Genomic DNA, 24,346 nt, shown 5'->3' with positions numbered 1-24,346 from the left:
GTAAGAAAGTGGTCTAGTTTCATTCTTCTGCATGTTGTTGTCCAGTTCTCCCAGCACCATTTGCTAAAGAGACTATCTTTTTTCCATTGGATACTCTTTCCTGCTTTGTCAAAGATTAGTTGGCCATACATTTGTGGGTCCACTTCTGGGTTCTCTATTCTATTCCATTGGTCTATGTGTCTGTTTTTGTGCCAATGACTATACTGTCTTGATGATTACAGTTTTGTAGTAGAGGCTAAAGTCTGGGTTTGTGATGCCTCCAGCTCTGGTTTTCCTTTTCAACATTACTTTGGCTATTTAGTGTCTTTTGTGCTTCCATACAAATTTTAGGATTGTTCGTTCTAGCTTTGAGAAGAATGCCAGTGCAATTTTGATTGGGATTGCATTTGATTGTAGATTGCTTTGGGTAGTATTGACATTTTAACAATATTTATTCTTCTAATCCATGAGCATGGAATGTTTTTCCATTTCTTTGTGTCTTCAGTTTCCTTCATAAGTTTTCTATAGTTTTCAGCATACAGATCCTTTACATCTTTGGTTAGGTTTATCCTAGATATTTTATGGTTCTTGGTGCAATTATAAATGGGATCGATTTCTTGATTTTCTGTTGCTTTGTTATTGGTGTATAGAAATGCAGGCAATTTCTGTACATCGATTTTTGTACCCCGCAACTTTGCTGAATTCATGAATCAGTTCTAGCAGCCTTTTGGTGGAGTCTTTCAGGTTTTCCATGTAGAGTATCCTATCTGCCAAAAGCGAAAGTTTGACTACTTCTTTGTCAATTTGGATGCCTTTTATTTCGTTTTGTTGTCTGATTGTTTGTGCTAGGACTTCTAACACTATGTTAAGCAACAGTGGTGAGAGTGAACATCCTTGTCGTGTTCCTGATCTCAGGGAGAAAGCTCTCAGTTTTTCCCCATTGAGAATGATATTAGCTGTGGGCCTTCATCTATGGCTTTTATGATAAGGTATATTCCTTCTAACCTGACTCTCTTGAAGGTTTTTATTAAGAAAGGATGCTGTATTTTGTCAAATGCTTTTTCTGCATCTGTTGACAGATCATATGGTTCTTGTCCTTTATTAATGTGATATATGACATTGATTTGTGAATATTGAGCCAGCCCTGCAGTCCAGGAGTGAATCCCACTTGATCATGGTAAATAATTCTTGTTATGTGCTGTTGAGTTCAATTTGCTAGTATCTTGTTTAGGATTTTTGCACCCATGTTCATCAGAGATACTGGCCTGTAATTCTCCTTTTTTGTGGGGTCTCTGTCTGGTTTGGGAATCAAGATAATGTTGGCTTCCTAGAATGAGTCCAGAAGTTTCTTTCCATTTCTATATTTTGGAACAGCTTGAGAATAGGTATTAACTCTGCTCTTAAGTGTCTGGTAGAATTCCCCTGGGAAGCCAACTGGCCTAGGACTCTTAATTAATGCGAGATTTTTAATAACTGATTCAATTTCTTCACTACTTATGGGTCTGTTCAAATTTTTTATTTCTTCTCGTTTGAGTTTTGGTACTATGTGAGTGAGTGTCTAGGAATTTATCCATTTCTTCCAGATTATCCAGTTTGTTGGCATATAATTTTTCATAGTATTCTCTAATAATTGTTTGTATGTCTGTGGTGTTGGTTGTGATCTCTCCTCTTTCATTTGTGATTTTATCTGTTTGGGTCCTCTCTCTTCTTTTTGAGAAGTCTGGCTAGGGATGTATCAATTTCGCTTATTTTTTCAAAAAACCAACTCAGTTACATTGATCCGTTCTGCTGGTTTTTTTGTATTCTGTATTGTTTATTTCTGCTCTGATCTTTGTTATTTCTCTTCTTCTGGTGGCCTTGGGGTCTCTTTGTTGTTCTGCTTCTAGTTCCTTTAGGTATGCTGTTAGATTTTGTATTTGGGATTTTTCTTGTTTCTTGAGATAGACCTGGATTGCAGTGTATTTTCCTTTTAGGACTACCTTTGCTGTATCCCAAAGGGTTTGGACTGTTGTGTTTTCATTTTCATTTGTTCCCATATATTTTTTAATTTCTTCTTTAGTTGCCTGGTTGACCCATTCATTCTTTAGTAGGATGTTCTTTAACCTCCATGCATTTGGAGGTTTTCCAAACTTTTTCCTGTGGTTGGTTTCAAGTTTCATAGCATTGTGATCGGAAACTGTGCATGGTATTAACTCAATTCTTTTATATTTATCAAGAGCTGTTTTGTGACCCAGTAAGTGATCTGTTTTGAGAATGTTCTGTGTGCACTTGTGAAGAATGTATATTCTGCTGTTTTAGGATGAAAAGTTCTGAATATATCTGTCAAGTCCATCTGGTCCATTGTATCATTAAGGGCCATTGTTTCTGTTGATTTTCTGTCTGGGTGATCTGTCCATTGTTGTAAGTGGAGTATTAAAGTCCCCTGCAATTAGCACATTCTTACCAATAAGATTGCTTATGTTTGTGATTGATTGTTTTATATATTTGGGTGCTTCCGAATTCATTGCATAAGCGTTTATAATTATTAATTCTTCTTGAAGGGTAGACCTTGTAGTTATACATAAGGCCCTTCTTCATCTCGTTACAGCCTTTAGTTGAAAATCTAATTTGTCTACTATAAGTATGGCTACTCCAGCTTTCTTTTGACTTCCAGTAGCATGATAGATGGTTTTCCATCCCCTCACTTTCAATCTGAAGGTGTCCTCAGGTCTAAAATGGGTCTCTTGTAGACAGAAAATAGATGGATCTTGTTTTTTTTATCCATTCTGATAACCTATGTCTTTTGATAAGAGCATTTAGTCCATTAACATTCAGTGTTATTATTGAAAGATATGGATTAGACTCATTGTGTTAGCTGTAGGTTTCATGCTTGTAATGATTTCTCTGGTCCTTTGTGGTCTTTGCAAAACATTGCACTCACAGTCCCCCTTAGGATCTCTTGTAGGGCTGGTTTAGTGGTGATGAATTCCTTCAGTTTTTGTTTGTCTGGTAAAACCTTTATCTCTCCTGCTATTCTGAATGACAGGCTTGCTGGATAAAGGATTCTCGGCTGCATATTTTTCCTATTCAGCACATTGAACATTTCCTGCCACTCCCCTCTGGCCTGCCAAGTTTCAGTAGATGGGTCTCCTACTACCCTTATGTGTCTACCCTTGTAGGTTAAGACCCATTTGTCCCTAGCTTCTTTCAGAAATCTCTCTTTATCTTTGTATTTAGCCACTTTCACTATGATATGTCATGCAGAAGATTGATTCAAGTTACATCTGAAGGGAGTTCTCTGTGCCTCCTGGATTTCAATGTCTGTTTCCTTCCCCAGATAGGGGAAGTTCTCAGCTGTGATTTGTTCAAACACACCTTTGGCCCCTTTCTCTCTCTTCTTCTTCTGGAACTCCCGTGGTACAAATATTGTTCCATTTCATTGAGTCACTTAGTTCTCTAATTCACTGCTTGTGGTCCAGAATTTTTTTCTTTCTCAGCTTCATCTTTTTCCACAATTTTATCTATTTCACCTATTCTCCCCTCTGCCTCTTCAATCCTTGCTGTTACCGCCTCTAGTTTATTTTGCACCTCATTTACAACATTTTTTAATTCATCATGACTGTTTTTTAGTCCCTTCATCTCTGCAGCAGTAGATTCTCTGCTGTGTTCTGTCTTCTGTGTGTTCTGTCTATGCTTTTTTCAAGCCCAGAGATGAATTTTATGACAATTATTCTAAATTCTTGTTTAGTTATATTGTTTATATCTGTTTTGGTCAATTCTTTAGCAGTCATTTCTTCCCGGAATTTCTTTTGAGGGGAATTCTTCCGTTTCATCATTTTGGCTAGTTTTCTGTCCCTGATGTGTTTTAAAACTTATGTGGCCTGCACCTGGGAGCACTACTATATTAAAGAGGGGTCATACACTATCCAGAGCCTGGCCCTTCAGGAGGTGTTTTTTCGAGTGTGTTATTTGTTCTCTGTTGTTGTGATTCTGGTTGCTTTATCTCCCTACTTGTAGTCATGTTTTGGACCCTCCACTAGGTGTGCTTTGATTTGTTTGCTGAAGTAGCCCTGTGGCCCGCTAGGTGTCCCTGTGGGTCCCTGGAGACATCTTTGTCACTATGCAGCCCGGACTCTTGGAATTCAAAGTCCTTTGGCCTCAATACTGCTGTGTTTGAGGGATGAGGGAATTTCAGGTCCCCCTACTTCTCCACCATGTTGGATCTCTTCCGGTCCATAGGCCTTGAGTAGCACTGAGCTAGGGTAATGTCATCTGATGAAACAAATGGTCCCCAACATGTAAAGTGTTCAAACAAGTAGAGGTTTTGAAATTTATAACACTTTTTTCTGACAATTGGAAACATGATAGAGTTAGGATAACTGGAAGAATGAATATGAATTATGTTTTATTCTGTATTTATTGCTAATTCATTCAGAATGACTTAGACCATCCTGATATTTGCTTTTAAAACTTAATTTGTAGGAATGCTTAGGTGGCTCAGTTGGTTAAGTGTCTGACTTTGGCTCAGGTCATGATCTCACGGTACAATGTGATCTTTATTTCTGAAGATGTTTTTACAGCAGTCAACCCCTGGTTTGAATTTTGGTTCTGTTCAACTTTCTTCTGGAAATTCATCTAACATCCAGCAACTTGCACCTATAAGTATGCAGGGCCAGGTCGTTCAAACCAACCAAATTCAGAGTGGAATGAATACCGGACACATTGGCACAACTCAGCATATGATACAACAGCAGACTTTACAAAGTACATCAAGTCAGGTAATGATATCAAGTATAGTGGGTTATGGAGTGCTCAGTGATTGAAATGTATGCTATTGCTGAAACAAAAATGAAGCTCTATCTCGAATAATTCCATATTTTAACAGTAATAATTAGAAAGTTTAGTTTAGGGGCTCCTGGCTGGTTCAACCAGTAAGACCGTATTGTCTCATGATATCAGGGTTGTGAGTTCAAGCCTCACCTTGGGCTTGGAGTCTACTTTAAAAATAAATAAATAAAATAATAGGATTTTATTTTTGAGGGTGATCATTAAAATATTTGGTACAAAATTGTTAAATTGTTGATGTTAAATGCTTTCGGTATTTTGACATTTAAAAATTTTATAGTTGGGGCACAGTGATAGTTTAATCAATATTCTAAGAAATTTCATATAAATTCCAGGAAATTTGATGCAGGTAATTGTTATACATCTGTGACTATAAATCCCAATTCTTCAAATGAAATCTATAAAGATGTCTAATGTTAGTCACTCACTTTGGGCATTTAACAGAAATTGCTCGTCTATATTTTATTTCATCCCTGTTAAGATCATGCTCCTTTTCTAAAATCATACCTTGTATTCAAGCAAGGATTGAAGACTAATTCATTCTCAGTTACTATAAGTCTTTTTCCTTTGTATTAGATTTCTCCCAGAGTAACAAGTCCTGCCTCTTCTTTTCTTGCCAGCTATTGTTAGAATGATGCTAATAGTGTATGTATATTTACTGAAAAAATGTTTTCATTTAATTTATCTGTAAAATCTTCTGTTTTCTAGCAGAGTCAACAAAATGTACTGAGTGGGCACAGTCAACAAACCTCGCTTCCTAGTCAGACACAGAGCACACTCACCACTCCGCTCTATAACACTATGGTGATCTCACAGCCGGCAGCCGGAAGCATGGTCCAGATTCCATCTAGCATGCCACAGAACAGTACCCAGAGCACTGCTGTAACTACATTCACTCAGGACAGACAGATCAGGTAGTTGTCATATTTCATGAGTTTTTACAAAGTTGTAAAAATTGATTAGTTAAAAAACAGTAATTTGATTTGAAAAAACAGTTTGTAGCTAACTCCCACCAGAGTTCTTGAATTTGAAATAAAATTGCAGATTATGTTCATTGTTTAAGGACTTTATAATAAACGGACAACAACAAGTTTTGTTCTTGGTCCAGAAATGTTCTACCAAATATTATAGAATCCAGCATCTACGGCATACGGTTATAGAAGATTTGTGGCAGGGTTTGTATCACTCTGAAACTTTCATCATTGTAGTACAAATGTTGAGTTTTCAGGCAGTAACAGGGGTTAGGGTGGATACTAGCATAGTTGATGTATGTCATGGAATAAAATTAATTTACCTTTCTTGAGTTTTTTGAGTACTGTACTAGGTGCTCAAAATACACTATCTCATTTAACTCTTTTTTTTATTTAAATGTGTATTAGGGTCTGTTATTTCCCAGATAAGAAAAAAGTGAGTTTATAGTAATTTGGTCAAAGGCTTATAGGTAGCAAAGGGGGTGATGAGCAGTTTCTGAATTTTAGCTTTGGTGTCTGATTTCAAAAGCACACTAAACATTTGTGGGTCATTCTAGAAAAATAGCCATTCATGACTTATTTTAGTAGGCAGTCCAAATAGCTGACTTAGAAACAAATATTTTGGGGGCACCTGGGTGGCTCAGTTGGGCATCCAACTCTTGATTTTGGCTCAGGTCATGATTCCAGGGTCTTGGGATTGAGCCCTGTGTCAGGCTCCACACTGAGCATGGATTAAGATTCTCCCTTTCCCCTCCCCCTCTCCCTAGCACGCGCACTCTCGCTCGCTCTCCCAAAAGAAACAACAACAACAAAAAGCAAGTATTTTGAAGAAATATCATTATTTCATATATTGGGAAACTATGTTTTAATGACTATAGGGTCTCTATAGTCTTAAAACTTCTATTTAAAATATTTTTTATTTTTTACTTATTTTACTGTAATACAAGTAGGCTGCTGCTTTTATAATTTTATTGTTGTATCACACTGTGTAATAGATTTTGTTAAAATCCAATAATTTCCAGAGAGTAAAGAAGCTGCAGGATCACAGAGGCAGTGAGAGCAGGGAGAACTTGCTTCTCTTTGGAACTTAGTTCCTGAAGTTAAGTCCAACTTTTAGGTCTGACATTCTGAAAGGAGATGTTATGAATGTGCTCCATAGAAATCTAGAGGGTTCGTTTTAAAGCCTGAGGAAAATTTCATTAGTCTAGAATGCTGATGTGCATTTTGGAGGATACAGTTTAGCAACTACTTGTAGAACCTCTTTTTTTTTTTTTTTTTTTTGAGGGGAAAATATATATTTCAGCGAACATTTGAGTGCCTACTAAAGTGAGTATGGCTGGTACATTCCTCATCTCGAGAATGATCAGACTAGGAAGCCATAAAAAGTTAAATCAGTATTACTGTATGATAAATACTTCTGCTTAGGTCTTTAGAAAGAGGAAGTGAGCAGGTTTATAGATTGAGGCAAACAGGTGAAGAGAAGAGTGTGGTCAAGGCAAACTTCACAGAGGAGGTACTTGGCGTGAGTCTTAAAGAGCTTGGCTGTGGGTGTACATGTGATAGGGAGTCTCAGGAGGGTGTTCTCAGCTCAGGGAACAATATATACAAAGCCACAGAAGTGATAGTTAAGCATAAGTAGATTGAAGAATGTCTTTTGGTGCCAGAGATGGATGAAGTATTCTCATCACATTTTATCAGTGAGCAGTTTGGGCAATTCAGATTTTAATTTCTTTTAAGATTTACAGAGAATTGAGGATTTAATACTTCTGTGCCTAAAACACTTTCCAAATGTTACTTTTTCTTTGGGCATCATTCTTCATATGTAAATATTTTGTTCTTTTTTACATATTTTTTGCATTGAATAATACATTTGGTCCTGAAGTATACATAAAAAAGAGTTGTTTTATTTTAAAGATATGGTATGGATTCAAAAATAGATTCTGGATGTTGTATGTAAGTGATGAATCACTGAATTTTACTCCTGAAACCAATTATTGCACTTTATGTTAACTAAAATTGAAATAAATTTAAAAGAAAAGGAAACAAAAACAAAAAAAATAGGTTTTGTCTTGTGGAGACCACATAAATAATAAAGTGCATTTGTACTAAGTTGGACACCGTTATGTACTTTCCTCAGTTTATAAGTGCAGTTATGCTCCTTTCCCAGGAGAGGCTTAGCTCAGTTTTCTTGCTGTAGTGACCAATGTGAGAAGCTAACTTCATTTCACAGAAGAGGCAAATAGAAATAATGTTATTCCCTGAACAGGTACCAGGGTTTTTATTATTATTATTTTTAAAATAGAAGAAGGAAGGTGGGAAGGGAGTGAATGTTAGTGACTTCTAATATGGTAAGTACTATACTGCATTGATAAATGTATAAATTGATGGTACTTTTATTCACTGTTGGAATGTCATTTAATTTTCATTTATGTTTATAAGATACAATTTGCAGTGTAAATGTCTTCTGTAAACTAGGGAGATTTTTAGAAATCCCTTATGATAGCTTAGCTGTAAGTTTATCCATGGTTAGCAAAATAATGTGCATTTCGGAGGACACATATATCGGACTCGCAAGTACCTAGTAATTTTATAAAAAGAAAAAAGGTATTTTTTAAACAGGTTTAAAACTTTTTTCATTGTGGTAAAATATACATAAAACATGTTAACTGTTTCAACAGTTCATTGGGTACATGCATACTGTTGTGAACATCACTACCATCAGTCTCCAGAACTTTTTTCTTCTTCCCAAACTGAAACTCTGTACCCATTGAACAATAATTCCCCATTGCTTCTACCCTGTAGCTCCTAGAAGCCACTCTTCTGCTTTCTAAGCACATAAGTCTATGAGTTTCACTACTGTAGATACCTCACACAAATGGGATCATACAGTGCATGTCTTTTGTGACTGGTTTATTTCACTTGACACAGTGTCCTCACGGTTTGTCTGTGTTGTGGTGTGTGGTAGAATTTTATTCCTTTTTCAGGGTAAATAATATTCTGTTGTATGAATATACCACATTTTATTTGTTACCCATCGATGGATAGTTGGGTTGCATCCATCTTTTGGCTGTTTTGAATCATGCTGCTGTGAACAGATATTTGTGTACAAATATCTGAGATCCTGCTTTCAGTTCTTTCGAGCATATGCTCAGAAATGGAATTGCTGGATCATGTGGTGATTCTGTACTTAATTTTTTCAGCAATAGTCCATCTGTTTTCCATAGGAGCTGCACTATTTTACATTCCTCTCAGCAGTGTGTATCCCAACTTCTCCATATCTTCACCAACACTAGTTATTTTGTTTGTTTTATCATAGTCATCCTGGTGCAAGTGAAGTGATTCACATTTCCCTTATGATTAGTGACATTGAGCATCTTTTCATTTGCTTACTGACCGTTTATTTCTTCTTTACAAAAACGTCTATTCAAGATACTTGCCCATTTTTTAATCAGATTGTTTGTTGTAGGATTGCTTTATATATTCTAGTTATTACCCCTTATCAGATGATATGATTTACAAATAATTTCTTCCACTCTGTGGGTTTCTCTTTCTCTGTGTTGATACTATAGTGTCCTTTGATGCATGGAAGTTTTTAATTTTAATATCCAGTTTATCTGTTTTTTTTCTTTTGGTGCCTGTGCTTTTGAGTGTCACATCTGAGAAATCATTGCCCAATCCAATGTCATGAAACTTTCCCCCTGTTTTCTTTCCTAAGAGTTTCATGCTTGTAGCCCTTATGTTTAGTGCTTTAATCCACTCTTGAGTTAATTTTTGTATGTGGGGTAAGGTAAAGGCCCAACTTTATTCTTTTGCACATGGATATCCAGAAACTTTGTATTTGCTTTGTGATCATTTCATTTTGCTTATACATTTTTGTTTTACTGGTGCCCCAGGAGGAATCTTTAAAAACATGAAACAAAATTGGAACGTAAAGCTTTTAAAAATCTAAACTGGCAATATCACTGGGTATTAAAGAAGTATTCACCTCACTGCCTTTTATAATGAATACTTTATCTTTCTGACTTCCCTTCTTCTCTTTATTTCCTCTTAACAGATTTTCTCAAGGTCAGCAGCTTGTGACCAAATTAGTAACTGCTCCTGTAGCTTGTGGGGCGGTCATGGTACCCAGCACAATGCTCATGGGGCAGGTGGTGACTGCCTACCCTACGTTTGCTACCCAGCAGCAGCAGCCACAGGCACTGCCAGCCACACAGCAGCAGAACTCCCAGGAACAGCCGCTTGCTTCAGTTCAGCAACCTTCTCAGGCTCCGCTGACCCAACCACCACAGCAGTTTTTACAGGTAATTTTGCCCATGGGAGCTCTCCCAAGCCCACTTACTTTCATATAATGAAATTAGACATTAAGAGAAGTTTTGTAAATCATCCGAAAAATCCATACAAGCTTATTGTACAAATTAAATCTCTGGAAGGACAGAAAGCTTGTCCAGCTAGCTATCATTTCTTCCCTTGTCTGGTCTCTGGAAGACTTCTAGCACTGCTGTGGACATGGCCAGTTCTCTGAACTACTGGATAGAAATAAGGAGCTACTTGCTGCCCACCGACACATCAAGCCACTTTATATAGAGTTCTGTCTGGCTAGAGTTTCTAGAATTCACCAGACACCTTTCTTTCTTCCTTGTAAGCAGCCCATCAGATTCTATGCTCTACTCTACAGGGCAGGCATGTCAACAGGGATTTAAAAAAAAAAAAAAAGTTATAGCCATTATCTTGAATTATTATGTTGGATTAAATTTTACAATGATTTTTTGGTTGTAAATTAATATCAGGAGAAATACTGTGGAGGGCTGTGTATGTCATAATTGAGAGCTTGGGCTCTAAAGTCAGGCTGCCCTGAGACTGAGTCACTGCTGTACCATATACTGTGTGACCTTTGGTAGGTTATTTACCAAAATTCATCTATAATATGGAAGTGCTAATAGTTGATATCTCATGGGTAAACAGTACATGTAAATCACTGAACATAGTTACAAGGCACATAACGAGCTGAAATTTATCAGCACTGTCTTGATTAATGTAGCAAACACTCAGATCAGCCAAAATGTAGACACATATCTTCTCATGTATCTCAATAGATACCTGGATATATGCTTATCTAATGGATATGGAAGAAAGTTACGTAGGGTTAGCTGGGATTTCAGGATAAATTCCTGGACCTCAGTACTCTCAGTGGAGTGCACAGTAGCAGATTATGACTTCTGGAAATCCAGCTTTTTCCCTTCTTGCCTAAGGGGAGCAATTCTGAATGTAGGCTAGCCTAGATTTGTGCTGGAGACCATTCCATGTAGGCCAGCCACATACATACCATATCATCAATTTTAGGATTCCACAATATATGGTGTGATTAGAAGATTCAGTATTGTATACTCAGGCATAAACACATTATTAATTTATCACCCGTGTTACGGTGCACGTAGAGTTCTTAACCTGGTGATATGGAAAGCTAAAACTTAAGGTTAGTTGCCTAAATGTCTGAGTCATACTGACAGTCCTGTAGATCTTAAAGCCCATACTGTAGCTGTTAATGACTAGGCTAGTTATTGTTATAAGTGAATTAATAACAAGAACTTATAACAAGTTATAAACTATTATCTAGAGGAAATAATATTCAATGAGAATTGAGCAAAACCTTAAAAAAGGAGAGAACTTGCCTTAAGGTCCCAGTCTTCTAAATCTGTTAGGGAACAAGAGTCCTTAAAAGAACAAGCATTCTCTGACCTCAGCCGTAGCAACTTCTTACTAGACATGTCTCTGGAGGCAAGGGAAATAAAAGCAAAAATGAACTATGGGGACCTCATCAAGATAAAACCTTCTGCACACCGAAAGAAACCATCAACAAAACTAAAAGGCAACCGACAAAATGGGAGAAGGTATTGCAAATGATGTGTCAGATAAAGGGTTAGTATCCAGAATCTATAAAGAACTTCTCAAACTCAACACCCCCCCCCCCAAAAAAATAAGCCAGTGAAGAAATTAGCAGAAGACATGAATAGACACTTCTTCCAGATATCCATGTCACTAACAGACACATGAAAATCTGCTCAACATCACTCATCATCAGAGAAATACAAATCAAAACCATAATGAGATACCACCTCACACCTGTCAGAATGACTAAAATTAACAACTCAGGAAACAACAGATGTTTGCAGGAATGCGGAGAAAGGGGTTCCTTTTTTACTGCTGGTGGGAATGCAAACTGGTGCAACCACTCTGGAAAACAGTATGGAGGTTCCTTAAAAAATTAAAAATAGAACTTCCCTATGACCCAGTAGTTGTACTACCAGGCATTTTTTCAACGGGTACAGAAATGCTGATTCGAAGGGGCATGTGCACCCCAATGTTTATAGCAGCACTATCAACAATAGCCAAATTATGAAAAAAGCCCAAATGTCCATCGACTGACAAATGGATAAAGAAGATGTGGTATATATATAACTATATACGATGGAATATTGCTCAGCGATGAAAAAGAATGAAGTCTTGCCATTTGCAACAACATGGGTAGAACTAGAGTGTATTATGCTAAGTGAAATAAGTCAGAGAAAGACAAATACGATTTCACTCATCTGTGGAATTTAAGAAACCCAGCAGATGAACATATGGGAAGGGAAGGAAAAATAAGATAAAAACAGAGAGGCAAACTATAAGAGACTCTTAAAGTACAGAAGACAAACTGAGGGTTGCTGGAGAGGAGGTAGGTTGGGGATGAGCATTAAGGGGGGCACTTGTTGGGATGAGCACTGGGTGTTATACTTAAGTTATGAATCACTGGGTTCTACTCCTGAAACCAATACTACACTGTATGTTAACTAATTTGAATTTAAATAAATACATTAAAAAAATAAAGTAAAAACACTTAAGACAAAAATACTAATTTGAAAGGATATTTGCACCCCTGTGTTTACTGCAGCATTATCTACAATATCCAAATTATGGAAGCAGCCCAACTGTCCATCAATAGATGAATGAATAAAGAAGGTGTGTGTGTGTGTGTGTGTGTGTACACAATTGAATATTATTCAGCCATGAAAAAAATGAAATCTTGTGATTCGCAATACCATAGATGTACTAGAGAGTATAATGCTAAGTGAAACAAGTCAGACTGAGAAATGCAAATACCATATGATTTCAGTTGTATGTGGAATTTAAGAAACAAATGAGCAAATGAATAAAGAAAGAGGCAAACCAAGAAATAGACTCTTAACTATAGAGAACCAACTGATGGTTACCAGAGAGGAGGTGGTTGGGGGGAGGAAATAGGTGACGGGGGTTAAGGAGTGTGCACTTGTGATGAATACCAGGTGTTGTATGGAAGTGTTGAACCACTATCGCTAACCTAGTATTACACTCTATGTTAACTATACTGGAATTAAAACAAATTAACCTGCCCCGCCCCCCAAAAATAAATAAATAAAAAGCATTCTCTTATCCCTCCCTTCTGAAAAAAGTATCCCAAAGACATGGGACCCCTGAAGAAATAAGGTAGACAATACCCTTTAGAAATGCACCTCTATGTAGATAGTAAATACACAATTTGGCTTTTCTGATTATATAACACCAGGTTCCAAATACGCCTCTGTTGTAATCCTGTAAGACTCACAAATATCCTGAGCTCTTTATGTTACAAAAACTTTTTCTAAATAAGAGAAAAAGAAGTTTTTCTAGGTCCTTGGCAAAGTGTAGGGTTCAAAGACCTGTGTGTGTGTGTGTGTGTGTGTGTGTGTGTGTGTGTGTGTGTGTGCGCGCGCACAGGTGTCCTTTATATACATTTGCAAAAATCTCCCATCATATGTTTAGATTAGGAGCGCTGCATCAAGGTGTGTTGTCAGTAAGACTGAGAAAATTCATTTAAAACTTCACTTTCTTTGGGCTAATTTCCTTTGTATAACCAGAAATAGAAATCAGGTGAAAGAAAGAGGCTCACGGAGTTGAGACTTGCCCAGGGTTACACAGCTAATAAATGGCAGAGCACAACTCAAATTGAAGGCTTCTGATTTCAGATCCTGTGCCCTCGTGTGATTGGTTGGTTGGTTTTTACACCACACTGCTACATATAAGACTTAAGTGTCTAATTTTGCCTTCGTTTTTCTGGTACTTTTAAATAACACTAATGTTAATATTTAATCTTCATAAAAACTCAGTATGGAGGCACTGTGATTATCTTAATTTTGTAAATGAAACCGAGTCCCAAAGAAGTAAATAGTTTGAACAAGTCACACAGTCTAGCAAGTGGGTTAGCCAGAGTTTGAACCCGGTGGCCCATGCTCTGGGCTACTGACGTGCCGCCACAACCAACTGAACAGACTGCAGAGGCACTGTCTCTTTGACCCCAGAGTGTATGTTTCGTATGTTCCTGCCTATGCTTACATTTTACTGTCTAAAATTGTGGTCTTTAGGATTTATAAAAGGAAAAATATGTGTGGTTGGTCTCATGACATAGATTGCTTTCTCTACCATAAAATATCTAGCTCAGATTCCTTAAAGAAAGAAATTCTGTACTTTCAAAAGCAGGGAAAGCCTCATAAGCATTTTCCAAAATACTATTTTTAAATGAGAAAGTACAAATGATGTAGATTATGTGGAATTTAAGGATTCTGTCCCTATGTAGAGCAGAAAACTTGAGTAAATCTTGATGTAGACAGCATAACGAGGGTAAAGCAATGTTGCATAATTCATTTGTTTTCTAGACTTCAAGGTTGCTCCACGGGAATCCTTCGACTCAGCTTATCCTCTCTGCTGCATTTCCACTACAACAGAGCACTTTCCCTCAGTCACATCACCAGCAGCACCAGTCTCAGCAACAGCAGCAACTGAATCGGCACAGGACTGACAGTTTGACCGATCCTTCCAAGGTTCAACCACAGTAGCACACATCCCTCCTCTCTGATCTCAGGAGGAAGGGGTTGTCCCTAAGAGTTGCTCAGATGATCTGAGACTAGGAGGAGAAGGTCCAGCAGTTTCACAAGATGCAGTATTGAGTGTTCTAGTTTCTGGAATTAGTTAGCAGGGAAAGTGCTGCCTAGTGCTACAGATGTACATTAAATACCAGCCAGCAGGAGATGATCATGGGGCCATAGCCAATTCTGACAGTGTTTTACTCGCCCAGCTATTTTTCAAATGGAAAGATAGATTGCCAAATGTTAAGCTCAGCTATGAAACATGACCTCCGGTCAATCAGAAAGGCACTAACGATGTTAGTAACTTTTAGTGGTTCTGTGCCTGTTTTCAAGTGTTACAGAGGACACGCCACTGTCATGTCAGGGGTTTGCGTACAACGATGCCATGAAGACAGTTCGGTAGACCCAGTAGACCCCTTCCCCATCCCCTCTCCCTTTTCAGATAATGATTGAATAGTAATTTCAGAATGTCGTGTGGTTCAAATGCTCTATGTACAGATACTGTAAAAATACTATGTATATGTCTGGATAAAAGGAGAGAAAGCAAAACATTTTGTAAGCTGCATGAAAGCATTATCTCCTCTTAAGTATGAGTATATTTCCTTAGATTCTGACGCCATGTGCAAACTAGTACATCCTCTGTTTCCCCTCTTGTTTACAACACGGTAGTGTTCTCACTTTTCCGGGGCACAAGGCTTTTTGTTCATACTTTGGCTGTGATGTCACAGTTTGTTCAGTGAGGTATGATGTGCTGCTGGGAATGGATATTTTTTTCCAGGTTAAATTATTGAGACAACAGGATTTTCAAGTTACTCAGAAATATCCTTTATTTCATTATTTTTCATTTATGTTTGAAAATAGGATTTGCACTGCTTTATTTTAGATGGTTGGAAGTTTTGGTCACATATTTTGATATATAGTTCATAGTTGGAAATAGTTGTGTAAACGGTTTTCAATAAGCCTGAAAGTAATTTCAAGAATGTTTCAGTTATAGGAGTAAAATTTGCACACAAAAGATTTTAGGCACTTTTTAACATTCTCACTGGTGGGAATTTTAACTTTTAGGATTTGTTGGAATCTTTTTATTATCCTTCACAATTTCAATGCTTCTTTTAGTCAGAAATGATTCAGGGTTATTTGAGGGGAAAAAAAAACCCATAGTGCCTTGATTTTGATTCAGGTGATAACTCACCATCTTGAATTCATTGTCTGGTTTCAGTAGCAGTTTTGAAACCTTAGTACATTTTTAACAGCATGTGGGTGTCAGTGCCATTATGATTCTCCTAAGTTTCCACGAAGACTGCTTTGAGTCTCTTGGACTGGAGGTACAAGTAACTTAGAAATAAATACAAGGTGACATCCTGACACTATCAGAGTCATTGATGTGATCACAAAATTGTTTCCTAAATCAGCATCTTCCTTTAAAGCTGAACAGTTAAGAATTACCTGTAAATGTTTTCTATATATGATCTTGATATTCCTACAAAGAAAAAAGAAGGGGTAAGAATTGGCTTTGCCTTTACTATAACACTAGAATATTGTAACTCACATGCTTTCTAAACGTGAACTAAGATTTCATTTGGCAATATTAGATTCTAAAGGTAATAAATTCCAACAGAAATTACATACATAAAAAAACCATCTTAGAGCTTTTATGGTACTAATAATTAAATTGACAACCACAGAGCAAAGGAAAATTAATGGGAATACCTTATTAAAATATCAAAAATTATTACTGAAGGGAGGATAGCAAGCTGTAATTAACTCAAAATTGACCTTAAAAGGAAATGTGTAACAGAACTGAAAAAGGTTTTGAGCAATGAAAATATTGTACTATAGAATTGCTCGACAAAGGAGTCAGAGGAATTTCCAAGACCGTTCTTATGACTTTTCTGTCCTTCACTTTGCTATCATCCCAAAAGGATAGACTTTGTCTTTCTACAGACAACTCTACCTGGCCACACATCTATTAGAGAGTTCATATTGAAGAAGAAAATAACCAAAGAAAGTTGGTACCTAGCCTTCTACAAAAGAAGTGTCACTGGATACCAATCAATAATGAACATATCAAGAAGCTCCTCTTCTAGCTAAATGATCTGGATGAAGAGATTTCTGACTTCCTCATGAATGTCAAGAATAGCTGTCAGAATATGTATGTAACTTGAGCGTAGGTACACATAGATGAAATTGATGTAGAATATGGCAACAGTATTAGTTTTCTCCCCTTTCAGATTGCCTTTCTCAACCTTACCATGCCATTCCATATACCTGAGTTGTGCCTCATTTATTTATTGGCAATATTTAGTGGTATGGATAACAAAAGATATGAAGAACTATAATTTATTAAGATTTATCCTCTAAATACCGTACTTAAAGGGAAAGATGGTGAACGGTGAGTACTGTGTACTTAGGTCTTCAAAGGCGAAGCAGAAGGCAAGCCACAAGGTAAATCTGTAGACTGTTCACATTCTCCTCTACCAGTCCCTTCAAGTATTTTCCATCCTCATAGATATTTGGGAAGGAAAATTAGACAAAATGATGTTTTGTAATTCCTGTTGTTCCTCACAGCCCATTTTTGCCCTGCTTGGAATTGATTGAATTTAAAGGGACAGCTAGCTGCGTTCCCTTGGCTGTCAATATGAAGTGTTGTCGAAGAGCTAGTAAGCGCCAACTGCCTCAGCTCCTCTGTGTCCCGTCCCCCGCCCCCCCCGCCCAGCCCCCAGTTTTTCTTGAACTTGGGTTGCAGAGCTGCCCCTGCCCCTCCCCCATAATTGAGACTTGAGCATTCTGACGAAGATTGGGCAGTTGCCTGTTCTTCGTTCCTGTAGCCAAAGTTGTTCATTAAAATCCCAAATCTACGTAATGAAAAAATACCAAATAGAGACACCTTTCAGCTACTTAAAAGTCACCATCTTCCCTCCACTGTACTCTCACAGCGATTCATTTTTTCTTACAAAACATTTTATTCTGGGTGGCACTTTTTAAGTGACAAACTATTGAAGATCTGGAAAAACGTGAGCTGCTGTGCAGTCGCCCTGCTCTGCACTGTGGTGGCCCCCGGTGCCAGTGCTGTTAAACCCTTCAGGCGAGGCTGCGGGGGTCAGTCCCATTGCTGCTAAGAGTGGTGTCAGACCAGAACCCAGACGCTCAAAAGTACTCTGATTTTTGAGTTGGAATATATTGGAGAAAAAGCAAATATGAGGGATGGGGATGGCAATAGGTAAATACTACTGTTCAGTCTCCAAACTCTGTCCTTAGCTGAGGGGGTAATTCGAGTCCCATGCTCCGCTTTGTTACTTACATCTGGTTTAGGAATGTACTAGTAATAAAAGATGCCAGTGACTTTGAATAGGTGGTTACAGAATACTTAGTGCAGAAGAGTGAAAATGTTATTTGCATTCTTCAGAAGTGCTAAGAGTCTTTGGTCATTGCCTTAAAGCGGTCTGCTTGCAGTTAGTTAAGGGCACTGAAGCAGTGCAGCTCCATGCAGGGCATTGCAGTGAAGGGAGATGAACCTTTGTTCAAGAGGCCTTAGAAAGGGGCCCCTCGAAATAGTACTCTTTCTCCGGCTCCACAGTGGTGAAAATTATTTTCAGCTGGATATTATTCAACTTGATTTCTAACGTTTCCACTACAGTGAGGTAAACCTTTTCCTTTTTTTAAAGTGGAATGCAAATAGCATTTTACTTTGGTATTGCTCGTTTCTCCTTTTTTTCTTTTTCTCTATTTCTTTGGTGATTGAGTTTGTTGATGATGGACATTTGTGGGAAACTCATTCAAGTCTATAACCAACCTTTCCAATATCTGTGATCCTATTCCTAGTCCCTTGGGAGTCAGTGTTGGAAGGTATAAACACTGGATATTACTATTGCTGAGTGAGTCTAGCCAGGAGTGAGCAGATTGGAATTTTCAAATGGTGGAAAAGGAACAGCACAAAGGCACTTGCCATTTTAATTAGCGATTGGAGAGAGAGACCCTTTTAAGTTTGTTTGGGTTGGGTGAGCATTCCTCTAAAAGGAGCTTCTGAAATAAATGCAAAGGAAAAGAGTCGACTATTTTTATAGCATATTTAATATATTTGTATATAACTATGAATATGGTAGGAACCCTCCACATGCCTCCACTTTTCTAATTTACTCCCCCTTTTGCCATAGCACTAGTATAGCCTCATCCGCATGGGTAACGTGCCTATCGTCAGCCTACCAAAAGATAGCGCTGCTGCTTTCTGAGACAGGTGAGACCACCCAACTCTCATGCCTGGGGATCCTTTCTGTAGGAATAGCACACACTTCGAAAACAACATAACCACAGTCTGAAAGCATCATTTTGAAATGTAACAAGCACTTTATTGCAACTATTCATTTTGATAAAGTTTATTATCTTAAGCATTACCATTTCTAAAGGATCCCCAAATCATCACTTAGGTGAAATTTTAAAATGATACATTTCTGAGAAATGTTTAGATCCAGTGAACCGTAGCAGGTTTCTGGGAGTGATTTCAAGGTAGCCAAATGAACTTTGACTTTGGTTCTGAATGTGGCGGAGTCAGGAGATTGTAGATGGCTAGTTCCGTTTCGACACTATTGTAAACCTGTCTTGCCTAGCGTGTGGACACCAAAAGAGACCAATGAGCCTGTTTATTTTCAGAGGCCTAGGACAGTTGCATCAGTGTGAATAGATGTATAGAACTAACCTAAAAGTGACTGGTAATAATATTTTAGAATATGATAATTTCAAGAATTCTTCTGGGTGTTTTAAATGTGCTCTGAAATGTTGGCATGTCATTTCAGCGTTTCCATTTGAACTGCTCTTATAATCTCTTTTGCACAAAAAGGACTGAGAAAAAGACAACTTCAGTTGAAGAAAAGTATAATTTGGTCTTATTTTAAATATGTCTCCTGTGGAAACACAGGGGATGAATTTTGTTGGTATAGTTAGTTATTAATTCAGGATATTTAACACAGTATTGAACAGCTCACAAGAAATTCAGCAAATGTGGACATTTAAAAATTAAAACTTTGTTTCCATGTGACTGTTTTGCATATTTTCCCCCTTGTCATAATTTAACACTACATTCCTTGTTTTTCTTAAATAAAATAATACTTTGCAGGTTCTGCTTTGAGTATTTAACAATATTTTTGTAAGCTGCCTGGGTCTTCCTAGGGAAACGTTTAGTGAAATAGGATATAGTTTATGAAGAGACTGTTGAAGTGGAATCCCATCACCACCACCAGCAAACACTGAGGTGCTGCATTCAGTGACAATCAAAATAGTGAGTATTTATGGAAGAATTTAGAACGTGATTTTAAAGAGGCAATTGCTTTGAAAGCAGTTCTCTGGGTTTGTTGAATGAAAATGGCTAAATGTATTTATTTATATTTTTAAATATCTGTGTTGTTTTCTCATCAGAGTGATTTCACAGTGTCATGTATTTAATTTGTGGTTTGTTTTGTTCTGCTTCGTAATCTTCTACTTAAAAGAACTGGCTCCTCTATCTGGGGGCGCAGTCTCCAGCCCTCACCAGGACGGTCCCTGGGCCAATCCAAATCTGTTTTACTTCAGGACGGCAGTGGAGGGCCCAAAGCAGGATGCCCTGGCACTTCCCTCCTGTTCTCAACTCATTTAAGAAAAAATAAAGGTAACTCCTTCCAAATCTGCTTTGTATAGCTCCAACCTTTTTTCTAGTTTCACTTGCTGCCTTTTCTATTTTGTGGGTACTTTTTATAGGATTACTTCCCCAATGCAGCCAAAGGCCAGTAGGACAGAACCAGTGGCACACATTGCCTCTGTTCTGTCCATTTGGGGAAATGTTAGTAAGAAGATCGGCATCTTCGAATGGCTGTCACTATCATATCCATAGTAAAACCCATTTCAAGTCCTTAAATACAGGTGGAACAATGTATGTGCACTGTACTCTCCTACAAAAACTGTTTGCTGTCTTTGGGGTACTGTTGCTTGGCTCTACAAAAACAAAGCCTTCATACACAGTACTAGCCACTCAAGTAGTGTTGGGACATTTGAAGCCTACAAGTTGGAGGCTACTTCTTAGCTAGTATACATCGGAACAGAATTCTCCATTCTAGGGCTCTCCGAGGAGCTCTTGAGTCCCACAGGCCTCCAGCGGCGTGTACCATCTAGCTTTCGGGACCCCTCAGAGAATGATAACCAAAGCACGTCAGCCACAAGTTGGATTTAATGATGTAGAACATGTTTAACTCTGAGGCTTAAAATGAAAATGTGTTTCAAATGTATGCTTTCATTTCTGAGGAAACAAACTGTGACATCGCTTAAAAAATGACATTCAAATGTTTTATGTGTGTTTTGAGTTATTCTGTACTGGTGCAAATTCACTGCTGGCAATGGTTGTGCCAGTACTAAAGAGTTAGTAGAGAAAGCTCTATTATCCTTAGATTGATGTATTATGTACCTAGACAATCATCAAGCAAAACAAAGTTGGCCAGGAAATGTCTTTTTTTTCCCCCCCATGTCAGCTAGAACAGCTGTAACTTTAGACCATTCTAGAATTATTTTGGAATCTGTTTTACTATGGCGTAAGTTGGGGAAGGGCCTCAGTATGGCACTTGCACATTTACTCTCTGTAGAGATGGAAGCCCAAAGATGAGTCACATTCAGTGCTGTGTTGAAACCAGTTAGTGCAAAAAAGTTTTATCTTTGTAAATTTTTAATTGTTAACATCAGTTAGTAGCTGTAAAAACATACACCAAATTCTTTCTAATGTTCTGTGTGGTTCTTGGTTGTGCTACTCTTGACATTGCTGTCCTTACTGCTTGGTTCTTGGTGTTAGATAAAAATTAGATGTAGCCCATTGTCTTAACTTCCAAAAAGGTAGAGCTATATGTACATGGCTAACTGATCTTAAGAATACGTACTTTTCCTAAAGCAAACATTGAATTGAAATCCAAACTGATTTATAAAAACGAGATGGACATCTTGTAGGTATTGTATTCTGCCCCAATCCTAAATTGTACCGAAGCACGAAGGGATAATGAATGGTTTCAATGGTGCTATCTTAGGTTCTCTGCTGATTTTCATGAGCTGTGTTTGGAAGTACAATATTACATAAAACGTGGATCATTTTGTTACCAACTTAATATTGCCATTTCAATTTGGTGTTACAATTGGTTGCACTTGTTTTTCAGCGCTGTCCTTTGAGAAGAGGTAACATGTTTTATTAGCCTACCTCCACTCAGGCCTCTTGGTGTATGATCATTTCTCCAGGTTATGATGTGCATAGTTTTCTAAAACTACATGTACTATTATTATATTGCTCTTTCCCGTAGACTTTTGTAATGTATTCCGAACCTAAAATCATAACAAAAGAGCCAAGCAGTAGCATCGGTTGGTTTTTTTGTTTTGTTTTTCGTTTTTTTTTTTTTTTTTGTAAATGTAAAAATAATTAGATCCAGACTTTGTTTCCTTACTCAATTTTAAAAATAAAAAATACCTCAGTGCTATGTTTTTCAGTATCACCTGCATTTCTCAAAAAATAACACCCGCTTTATGTGGCACATAACTTGTTAAGAATCACATTATTTTGGATTTTAAAGGAAGACTATTAAATATTTTAAAATCAACACCAATGACATTTTCTTTTCTTTTTACTCAGCAATGGAGTCTAACTGTATTAGCGATTTTTACCTCGTAGCTTCGTGTCGGAACTGCCAAATTCTTGTAGTAGTAGTTCTGTCCTGGTACAAGGTGGTAGAGCCTCAGAAAGCTATGCTGTTTGTTACCCCCGCATTAAGCTAGTTCTTGGGCCAGGCTGCCTGCACTGCCAGTCGGGGTTGTGATGGCACCAGCTACTTTCTGACAGGGAATTCTCCTTTCTGGTCTTGGAAAAGAAAGAATGCAATTACTTGCTTGCTGTTTGTAATAATCTAAAGCAGTATTAGGGGAGTGATGGTGTGGTCTAGGGATGTCAAGCTGAGATTTCTTTGAAGTGTTTTATCTTCCCAGGTGGACACTGTGTTTTTCTACCCTGTAATTACACTTCCGTTCAAACAGTCACTAAGATCTCTTCACGATAGTGGTTAGCGGTCTTTCCCACAGTGTCACTACAGAATGGTTGCTGCACTGACTTAACTGGGTTTTTCCACAGTCTCTTGAAATGACAAATCACACAATGTGGACTTTCGTAATAGCTCAGTAAACGCGATCTGCTCTGGGTCTACCGTTCTACTTTGCACAAGGAACACGTGGGAGTTTTCTGCGGAAGACATGCCCTTCAGGTTGAAAGAGGCTATTAAATAACAGTGCTAGTTAGTGCACATGGTAATAGAACATAGCAGGCTGGGAGAAGGCAGTTATGTCGTTTGGATAGAATCATTAACAGTCAAGTTAGAATACACTTTAAATGACAGTGATTACCAAAGTTACTGTGATAAGATGAGGTAGCCTTATGTAATCGAGGATTATAGGCTCTAGAATTCAACAGCGTGGTTTGATGCACTGTTCTGCCTAGAACTTTTCATCCTGATGTCCGTACCTTCTACCTCACAGAGCTGTGTGAGGGTTATGGGGAGACAGTGCTTTAGAAGACGGTTGGCTCCTATTTTTTAATACCGACTTTAGAAACTGGTCTGTAAATATTAATACTACAAAGTTACAAGTCTACATAACACACAAGGGAAAACAAGCTCTGGTCATACCACTTTTATTTACATCGTATCTATGTTACATTGTTTATTCAATATAGAAAAAATACGAATACACTCAGTATTCTCTTTTAATTTAGTAACTCCACGTTGTCAAATATTGACTGTTTTTATATTGGGTTTCCTACCCAATTAAAAAAAAAAGGGTGGGGGGGGGGGGGGGGGGGGAGAATGAACCTGGCAAACAATTCTTGCCATGTTATAACAGTAATATGTTCCTCTTTAAAAAAAAAAAACAAACAAAAGAAAACTGATTTTTAAAAGACTTGTGATTAAACTGCTTACTGGCTTAAGGAAATATTTTAAAAGATAAAAATCAATTCATTCCTCCCTCAAGAAAAATGTTAAGGCAGTTATCTTAAAAACAGCTCAGTGATCCAGGATAAAATGTATATTCCTCATAAAGGGGTCAGTACTAAAAGAAAATCAAGGGTAGACCCTGTCGCACAATGGTTCTATGTATGCCCTCTCCCACAAATAACTAAAAGAAAGGCGACCGTATCAACATAATTGTGCTGGAGAAAAGAAAAATCCACACTTAGATACCTGGTTTCTTTTAAAAATCCATGTTGCAAACAGAAGCAATGATTATTTCTTTTGGACATTATACTTTCTTTAAATGGGTCAAACTGGCAAATCAATGCTACAAAATATGTCTTCTCCGTCACTTTTAGTTATAATGCACGCTATGTACATAAAGACAAGAGTTACCTATCTTAAACTAAATACAAATTAAAAAACGGCTTGTTAAAAACCAGAATCGGGACTTATAAACAGTGCAGAAAATGCAAACGCCAAAAATACGATGCCTCCTATGATCGTCACTGTAAGAGAAGAGAAACAAAGTGAAATAAGGCAAAATTCCTCTAGGAGGGAGCTAAGGTATTGCCCATTACTCTTCCAATCTGGTAAACCCTGAAAAGAAATTAGAAACATTCAGGCCCCATTAAGTGAAGCAAAGCATACGTAATATGCCTGA

At 37.6% G+C, this 24,346-nt stretch overlaps 2 protein-coding genes across 10 annotated transcripts in view; one reads left to right on the top strand and one right to left on the bottom strand.

Moving 5' to 3' along the window:
* Positions 1-22,287, top strand: part of CLOCK (clock circadian regulator) — a 127,425-nt gene extending 105,138 nt beyond the window's left edge. For 6 of the 7 annotated variants that reach the window (XM_060654978.3, XM_060654984.3, XM_060654979.3 and 3 more), the window contains 4 exons: positions 4,527-4,736; positions 5,512-5,717; positions 9,829-10,075; positions 14,483-22,287. In XM_060654978.3, the coding sequence (XP_060510961.1) occupies positions 4,527-4,736; positions 5,512-5,717; positions 9,829-10,075; positions 14,483-14,662 (843 nt within the window). In that variant the 3' untranslated portion in view covers positions 14,663-22,287. The remainder of the gene's footprint in view (positions 1-4,526; positions 4,737-5,511; positions 5,718-9,828; positions 10,076-14,482) is intronic. The other variant, XM_078446109.2, reaches the window with a different exon arrangement.
* The window catches only part of TMEM165 (transmembrane protein 165), a 35,866-nt gene continuing 27,271 nt past the window's right edge, over positions 15,752-24,346 (bottom strand). For 2 of the 3 annotated variants that reach the window (XM_060654987.3, XM_078446110.2), the window contains exon 6: positions 23,351-24,191. In XM_060654987.3, coding sequence (XP_060510970.1) covers positions 24,115-24,191 — 77 coding nt within the window. In that variant the 3' untranslated portion in view covers positions 23,351-24,114. Of the gene's footprint in view, positions 16,173-22,351; positions 22,545-23,350; positions 24,192-24,346 lie in introns of those variants that run through there. The other variant, XR_009616383.3, reaches the window with a different exon arrangement.

This window comes from Panthera onca, chromosome B1 (assembly GCF_046562875.1).
Source record: "Panthera onca isolate mPanOnc1 chromosome B1, mPanOnc1 haplotype 2, whole genome shotgun sequence".
In the NCBI taxonomy this organism is placed as follows: Eukaryota; Metazoa; Chordata; class Mammalia; order Carnivora; family Felidae; genus Panthera; species Panthera onca.
The sequence above is the reverse complement of the archived record's forward strand: the minus strand, read 5'-3'. Positions and strand labels throughout refer to the sequence as shown.